Source organism: Bufo bufo, chromosome 5 (genome assembly GCF_905171765.1).
Source record: "Bufo bufo chromosome 5, aBufBuf1.1, whole genome shotgun sequence".
Classification (NCBI taxonomy): Eukaryota; Metazoa; Chordata; class Amphibia; order Anura; family Bufonidae; genus Bufo; species Bufo bufo.
The window spans coordinates 318,540,882-318,549,850 of record NC_053393.1 but is presented as its reverse complement, the minus strand read 5'-3'; the positions used below and the strand labels follow the sequence as shown (position 1 = coordinate 318,549,850).

The window sequence follows — 8,969 nt, the reverse complement described above, 5'->3', positions numbered from 1 at the left end:
TCAGCAACGTATATATTTAGGGGGGAAAAAGCCGCTGTCCTTGGAAATTGCTTGGTAGGTATTCTATTTTCTGGAAGCAAATGCTTATATTCAGCAGTTTCAAAGGGCTTTTCAGATCATAAATACTGTATTTCTGAGAGCATGCTGTTAACTCCAGCAAATCAATAATACAGTGGAACCCTGTTGTAATCAAAGTAACCAAAGTGAAGTAATCCTCCTCACTAACTACAACCCCCAGTGTGCCTGTGTCCAAAGGTACTTTCTTGTATATAGGAAGATAACAGGCCTCTTTGTTCCTAAACATACTGTTCATATTTTATTATCATGCTATCCATGTGAAAGACTCCTCATCTTGTGGCAGAAAATATCATTATTTCCACTGAGGACATGATTTGACTTTATGCTTCTTTTTTCTTTCCTAGCTTCCTAGGTATCTGCTCTTAGAAGACAAAAGGATCAAACAACTTTTTAGAACTATATTTATTGGACATCAACTTGTACTGATCTACTTTTATTAAACAAAACTATAAAGATATCACAAGACAATGCGACATTTGAAGAATTATCCCAGACAAGGCGTCTACATTTACTACATAATGTTATTGGACTTGACAAATGGCATTTTCGGGTCTCCCAGTCAGCTAATAAGAGAATTAGATGATAAATCCCTAAACAAGCAGTTGCTGCACAATCGGCTGAAGAGAAGTTGGGTATGGAACCAGTTCTTTGTTTTGGAGGAGTACACGGGAACAGATCCTCTCTATGTTGGAAAGGTAAGACCTCCAAAATAGCATAAACATATATAAAATTGTCTTTCTTCACTTAGGCAATGGCCTGTAAAGAATTAATTTATGGCATCTGAAAAGAACATGGAATTGGTGTCACCTTGAGATATCTGGAGAGTATTCCAGCTGCTTAACATCCAATGAAATGAATATAAATCTCACATTAACTATGCAGCTCCTTATATTAAGGTGCCAAACACATCAAATGTTCCAGCAATGTGACAACTTATTACAGTTTCACAGCTATTCTCCTAGTGAATGATGATAATCCCATGTTTGAATACATTTATTAATTATTTTGTTTTTTTGTCCTTCCACAATTTTTTATGTGCAGTATCAAACACTATTCACCCTGCAAGTTACAGTTAGTACATACAGGTTACACAAAATTAAACCAAAATAAAAGCCCAAAAACGGTATCGGGCAGTGTCACAAACCCTCAACAAGCCCACTCAACATGGAACAGATATACCACCACAAAAAGAAAAGCCGAGTCTGAAAAGGCTCCAAATGTATAATACATTTTATTCTTTAAAAACGTATACAAAGCGTTAAAATAGGGACAAAAGACATCAATAATGAAGTGCGGTATACAGTACACCTGAGGTGACTAAAGAAAGATAGAAATATGGTATGAGGAAGTTGACAGGTAGTTAGATGTGTCTGGTAAATGCTAATTCAGTGTAATGTATACAATACTTGCGCACATCTTAACCAGACGCTGACCTATGGTCACAATATATTGAGTAGGGGCTAGTAAATGACAATAAAAAAGATGCTAATGCATCATGGAATGATGTTTGACATCCCCACACCAAAGGTCTGCATGTGGTCAAAGTGTGCCAGGTAGACATAAGCATGTCATAGAACCCATACCAGACAACATAAAACACCCCTCATACTAATTGCAACATATATAGCATACCCATAAAAATTGGGAACTCACCTCAGGAGAACCGCACACCCCGATGCGTGTTTCGCCAACACCTTCACCTGGAGGTCAAGATGTGCGCAAGTATTGTATACATTACACTGTATTAGCATTTACCAGACATATCTAACTACCTGTCAACTTCCTCATACAATATTTATATCTTTATTTAGTCACCTCAGGTCCCTGCCTTGCGCTCCCTGCCTTCCCAGAGCCATAACTTTTTTATTTGTCTGTTCACATAGCCATATGAGGGCTTATTTTGTTTATAGTTTTTCTTGGACGCTTTTTTCCGTTTTGCTGTTTGCCGTATGGGGAATATATTTTTATACTATGGACGTTTTCGCACATCGCTACACCCATGATGTGTATGTTTTTAATTTTTTTAGTTCTTTTATTTTTATTTTGGGAAAAGGAGGGTGATTAGAATTTTTATGTTTTTATTTATTTTTTTATTTACTTTTTCCTAGTTCCCATATCTGATTGCTATTATCATAAACTCCAATGCACTTGCATTGTAATCTATGATGATTTTACTACTTTCCTATGGAGCCCTAATACAGGCAAGGGCTCCCTAGGAAATTCTATGCAGCAGCCTCCTGTCATTCCTCCGATCGCCTCACAGGGGAGCCGAAGCACAACCAAAAGCGAAAGCATCTGAGGGGTTAAATGTCCGCGATCGGCATTACTGACGGTTGCGGACATGAGCCGCGGGTGTCTGCTAAAAGAAGCAGGCGTCCACCCGCCGCTATGGTGCCCGCAGCGGGCAGGGGTAGGCGACATCCTTAAACACACGCCCGATGACGTACATGCACGTCATCGGGTGTGAAAGGGCTAAATCAGTTTGTCGCTTTAACTGCACCCCTATATATTTTGTAATAATAGCTTTTGCTTTACTATATATCCCACCCTAGTGCCATTCTAGTCCATGGACTGTATCTGTTACTGTAGCTCAGCAACAATCACTTTAATGCAGGCATGCTTAACCTGCGGCCCTCCAGCTGTTGCAAAACTACAACTCCCAGCATGCCCGAACAGCTTACAGCTATCAGCCAACAGCAGGGCATGGTGGGAGTTGTAGTTTTACAACAGCTGGAGGGCCGCAGGTTGAGCATCCCTGCTTTAAAGTGTTGAGCAGCAACTCCAGTCTGTGGACAACATCCCAGAAACAGCTTTCTTTCTAGAAACAGCACCACTCGTGTTCCTACTCGGGGCACATTCATCCATCCCTTTTGATGTTGATTTTACAGGATAATCCTGCGAAAATCTGAGTAGTTGGGAAATGTGTGTGTACTGTACATAATTGCCTTTTTCTTTAACAGAACGTGTGCAGGTTGTCCATATAAATAGTGTCACCAACATTTATTTGCATGTTTTTAATATTTATATCGCCAATCCAAATCTCTGTGACGGTGGCTTATCTCACTCAAAAATTCAGCAATTCCTGGCATCCTAAAATACAGCTGCTCAATTATTCTGTCCCCAAACATCTGCTGTAAAGAGAGAGTCAGGTAGCCCACATACACATTAGATGGTCTGCCATTCGTGCCAAGTTTGGTCGACATAAATCTAAGGCTGCTTTCACATCATCACTATTATAGGAGCAGAAGAATGAAAGTAACAGAAGTGCCAGATTTGATTAACTATAATGGGATCCATTAGGTTTTCATTCGGGAGAACATTCTTTCAGAGGAGAAAAAAGTTCTGCATGCAGGACTTTCTCTCCTCTATTTTTGACGAACTTTGTGATGGGAGCTTCCGACAGGTGTGAAAGCAGTCTAATGTGTATAGCCAGTTTTGGGTGGATCACTGAAAATGTCTAGTGAGGTATCTTCATTGTCTATGCACTGCCATGGTCAACTGCCTAATCGGTGTTGACATGATGGAAGAACGTATTGAACACTTTATGTCATCAGTAGTGATAAATGCCCCTTTATAAAGACACATTTTCCAATCAGTGTATTAAGCTGAACGATAGGATAGTAGAAGACCACCTTCATAGCATCAAATATTAGTTTTATATTCCACAATCACATGCGCAGCAATTCCAAGGTTTAATGATGCAATTATAATGTCCTCTTCAGAGGCTGCACGATGTGTTAAGGTATGCAGCAGTGCTATAGTTCCAGGCTATTTGTATATGACAGTTGCTAATTACTAGCATGCTCATTTCAAACTAGTGAAATGTCAGTGTAGCTTGTCTCGTAATAATGAAGATGTTTCCAGCAGAGAAGGATTAATTTGTTAGTTTACTTTGTGAAAGCAGATTTTTTTTTTTTCTGAGCGCATAAATTAATGAAAAAAATTCCACTTTGTATTTCTTAGTGGGTTGTTTAGAATCGGATCTTAATCATTACAACACACTAATTAAAACCTTCGCTTAATAAGCCACACACCACAGAAGGAAGCATTGTTCTCTGGGCAATTTCAAGTGACTACTCCAAATGCTAACAGAAAGAACTGACATAGAAGTCGTTTACCAGCACCGCCAATATCACTGCACCTGCTGCTTTGTTCCAGTGCAATGGCGCACATGATCCGTTCTTTACTGTCCCGGACAGATTCTGTATAATGAAAGTTGCAGATATGGAGTAAATCACGATTCGTTTCTTTAGTATTTCAGCTGAATCTAGCCTAGCAGTCAGTTGATCCATGTGGGTTTGGCTTCATTCAACTTCAGTGAACAAGTGTTATTGCCAGGAGAAGCAACAGCCAGCTATACATTTCCCGTGCATTGTCTGTAAAATGTACTGTAGTATTACACGCATGTAGCCTTATAATTAGAGATGAGAGAATCGAAGCTGACGAAGTGGAATTCGATCCGAATTTCATAAAAAATTTGATTCGCAATGAATGCGAATTTCCTCGCTCTACGTGGTAACATATCGCATTTTTCCTAAAATGACGGCTACATGTGAGGACAGAGGACAGGGGGCAAGGAACTCTGGGAAGGCGGGATCACCCAGATTGACATGCCTGCATGCAGCCAATCAGCAGCCAGCCAGCCCTGTGATGTCACAGCCCTATAAATACGGCGTCCATCTTACAGTCAGACATTTTCCAGCGTTCAGAGTGCAAGGACAGATGTGTGAAGGCGCTAGGGACAGCAATTGGAAAAACCTGATTGTGGGAAAAAAAGACAGAAAAAATGATTTATAAGTGCAGGGAAAGGATAGGCAGGAATCATTTCACAGCATCTTAGTGCAGGGAGAGACGTCAGAAGGCGCTAGGGACATTGATAGGAAAGCGATTTACAAGTGCAGGGAAAGATTATTTGGGGATCCAAATAGCCATTAGACAGCTCTGTCATTCCAGCTATTTGTTATTGGGCTGCAAGTGCTATGTTGAAAATCCTTTAGTGACTTATATCTTAGTATCTTATTCAGTATTACAATAAAAATATATACGCACTGCACTGTTGCAGTTAGTTCTCGTGAAAGCGTATAGGGGTGTATTTCAGTAAAAAAAGGTAAAATATATACGCACTGCACTGTTGCAGTTATTTCTGGTGAAAGCGTATAGAGGCGTATTTCAGTCCAACAAGAAAAATATATTCTCAGTTCACTTCTGGTGAAAGCGTATAGCGGTGTATTTCAGTAAAAAAAGAAATATATATACGCACTGCACTGTTGCAGTTATTTCTGGTGAAAGCGTATAGTAGCCTATTTCAGTCCAACAAGAAAAAAATATTCTCAGTTCACTTCTGTAGATATTTATGTTGAAAACATATAGGGAAGTATATCAGTAAAAAAAAAATATATATATATATGCACTGCACTGTTGCAGTTATTTATGGTGAAAGCGTATAGGGGCGTATTTCAGTAAAAAATGAAAAATATATAAGCACTGCACTGTTGCAGTTATTTCCGCTGAAAGCGTATAGTGATGTATTTCAGCAAAAAAAGGAAAATATATACGCACTGCACTGTTGCAGTTATTTGTGTTGAAAGCATACAGAAAGAAAAAAATATACGCACTTCACTGGTGCACTTATTTGTGGCAAAAGCGTTTAGTGGCCTATTTCATTATAGAAAGAAAAAAATATAAGCACTTTACAGGTGGACTTATTTGTGGCAAAAGGGTTTAGTGGCCTATTTCATTATACAGGGAGTGCAGAATTATTAGGCAAGTTGTATTTTTGAGGATTAATTTTATTATTGAACAACAACCATGTTCTCAATGAACCCAAAAAACTCATTAATATCAAAGCTGAATATTTTTGGAAGTAGTTTTTAGTTTGTTTTTAGTTTTAGCTATTTTAGGGGGATATCTGTGTGTGCAGGTGACTATTACTGTGCATAAATATTAGGCAACTTAACAAAAAACAAATATATACCCATTTCAATTATTTATTTTTACCAGTGAAACCAATATAACATCTCAACATTCACAAATATACATTTCTGACATTCAAAAACAAAACAAAAACAAATCAGTGACCAATATAGCCACCTTTCTTTGCAAGGACACTCAAAAGCCTGCCATTTATGGATTCTGTCAGTGTTTTGATCTGTTCACCATCAACATTGCGTGCAGCAGCAACCACAGCCTCCCAGACACTGTTCAGAGAGGTGTACTGTTTTCCCTCCTTGTAAATCTCACATTTGATGATGGACCACAGGTTCTCAATGGGGTTCAGATCAGGTGAACAAGGAGGCCATGTCATTAGATTTTCTTCTTTTATACCCTTTCTTGCCAGCCACGCTGTGGAGTACTTGGACGCGTGTGATGGAGCATTGTCCTGCATGAAAATCATGTTTTTCTTGAAGGATGCAGACTTCTTCCTGTACCACTGCTTGAAGAAGGTGTCTTCCAGAAACTGGCAGTAGGACTGGGAGTTGAGCTTGACTCCATCCTCAACCCGAAAAGGCCCCACAAGCTCATCTTTGATGATACCAGCCCAAACCAGTACTCCACCTCCACCTTGCTGGCGTCTGAGTCGGACTGGAGCTCTCTGCCCTTTACCAATCCAGCCACAGGCCCATCCTTCTGGCCCATCAAGACTCACTCTCATTTCATCAGTCGATAAAACCTTAGAAAAATCAGTCTTGAGATATTTCTTGGCCCAGTCTTGACGTTTCAGCTTGTGTGTCTTGTTCAGTGGTGGTCGTCTTTCAGCCTTTCTTACCTTGGCCATGTCTCTGAGTATTGCACACCTTGTGCTTTTGGGCACTCCAGTGATGTTGCAGCTCTGAAATATGGCCAAACTGGTGGCATGTGGCATCTTGGCAGCTGCACGCTTGACTTTTCTCAGTTCATGGGCAGTTATTTTGCGCCTTGGTTTTTCCACACGCTTCTTGCGACCCTGTTGACTATTTTGAATGAAATGCTTGATTGTTCGATGATCACGCTTCAGAAGCTTTGCAATTTTAAGAGTGCTGCATCCCTCTGCAAGATATCTCCCTATTTTTGACTTTTCTGAGCCTGTCAAGTCCTTCTTTTGACCCATTTTGCCAAAGGAAAGGAAGTTGCCTAATAATTATGCACACCTAATATAGGGTGTTGATGTCATTAGACCACACCCCTTCTCATTACAGAGATGCACATCACCTAATATGCTTAATTGGTAGTAGGCTTTCGAGGCTATACAGCTTGGAGTAAGACAACATGCATAAAGAGGATGATGTGGTCAAAATACTCATTTGCCTAATAATTCTGCACGCAGTGTAGAAAGAAAAAAATATACGCACTTCACTGGTGCAGTTATTTGTGGAAAAAGGGTTTAGTGGCCTATTTCAGTACTGAAAGAAAAAATATATGCACTTCACTGGTGCAGTTATTTGTGGCAAAAGGGTTTAGTGGCCTATTTCAGTACAGAAAGAAAACTATATATGCATTTCACTGGTGCATTTATTTCTCCTAAAGCGTTTATTGGCCTATTTCAGTACAAAAAGAATAATATATTTTCAGTTCACGTTGTTGTTCATATGTGTTGAAAGCATGGCTGGGAGCCAGCAGGGTGGCAGCAGTGGGAGCCAAACGTCCCTGGGGTAGACCACCTGCTTTGCAGCAGTCTACCTGCCCGGGAAGTAGTGGTGCAGGGGTTCATGGAAGTAGCGGCGTTAGCAGTCAGTCAGTGCAGCGGTTATATGTGTTTTTATAACAGTCCAAAAAGGAAAAATATATACGCATTTCACTTCTGCAGTTATATGTGGTGAAAGCGTTCAGTGTGCTATTTCAGTACAAAAAGGAAAAAAGTATACGCACTTCACTGGTGCATTTATTTCTGCTAAAAGCGTTTACTGGCCTTTTTCAGTACAAAAATAAAAATATAAACGCATTTCACTCCTGCAGTTATTATTTCAGTACAAAAACAAAATATATTCAGTGTTCACTTTTCGAGTTATATGTGGTAAAACCTTTAGTGATGTATTTCGGTCGAAAAACTAAATATATTCAGCATTCAGCGCTGCAGTAATATTTGTGGTAAAATCTTTATTGACTTATTTCGGTGGCAAAACAAATTTTATTCAGCGTTCAATGCTGCAGTTATATGCGGTAAAATATTTTGTGACATTTCGGTGGAAAAACTAATTGTATTCAGCTTTCAGCGCTGCAGTTATATGCAGTAAAATCTTTTGTGACCTATTTCGGTTGAAAAACTTAATTTATTCACATTCAGCGCTGCAGTTATATGTGGTAAAATCTTTATTGACATATTGCGTTCGAAAAACAAATCATATTCAGCGTCAGCGCTGTAGTAATATGCAGCAAAATCTTTTGTGATGTATTTTGGTGGTAAAACAAATTGTAATCAGCGCTCAGCGCTGAATTTATATGTGGTAAAATCTTTTGTGATGTATTTCGATTGAAAAACTAATTTTATTCAGTGTTCAGCGCTGCAGTTATATGCGGTAAAATCATTTGTGACTTATTTCGGTGGAAAAACCAATTGTATTCAGTGTTCAGTGCTGCAGTCAGTGGCGCAGCTATAAGGGTAGCAGAGGTCGCAATTGCGACCGGGCCCCTAAGTCAGGGGGTCCCACGGGGGCCCCCCAGGAGAGACAGAGTAAAGCCTGAGTGATTTACAATACCGGCTGCAGGCTGCTAAGTAAGTTCACATTGGGTGGGGGCGGAGGCAGTATGTGCGCAGCCAGAAGAGGGAGTAGTCCTGCTCCCATCTGGAAAAGTTGTACGGGCCGCCGTAAGTGGAGGAGGTAAAGCTGCGTGCCACGCACTGGAGTGAGTGAGGTAAGGCGGCGCCGGCGTGATCTCTCTACAGTGTTCAACGTGCCCAGCTGCTCCCTTACCTT

At 40.1% G+C, this 8,969-nt stretch overlaps 1 protein-coding gene across 1 annotated transcript in view; it reads left to right on the top strand.

Moving 5' to 3' along the window:
• The first annotated feature begins 545 nt into the window (after positions 1-545).
• LOC121002505 (cadherin-20-like) overlaps positions 546-8,969 on the top strand; it is an 87,432-nt gene continuing 79,008 nt past the window's right edge. The window contains 1 exon segment of the mRNA XM_040433957.1: positions 546-773. Coding sequence (XP_040289891.1) covers positions 546-773 — 228 coding nt within the window.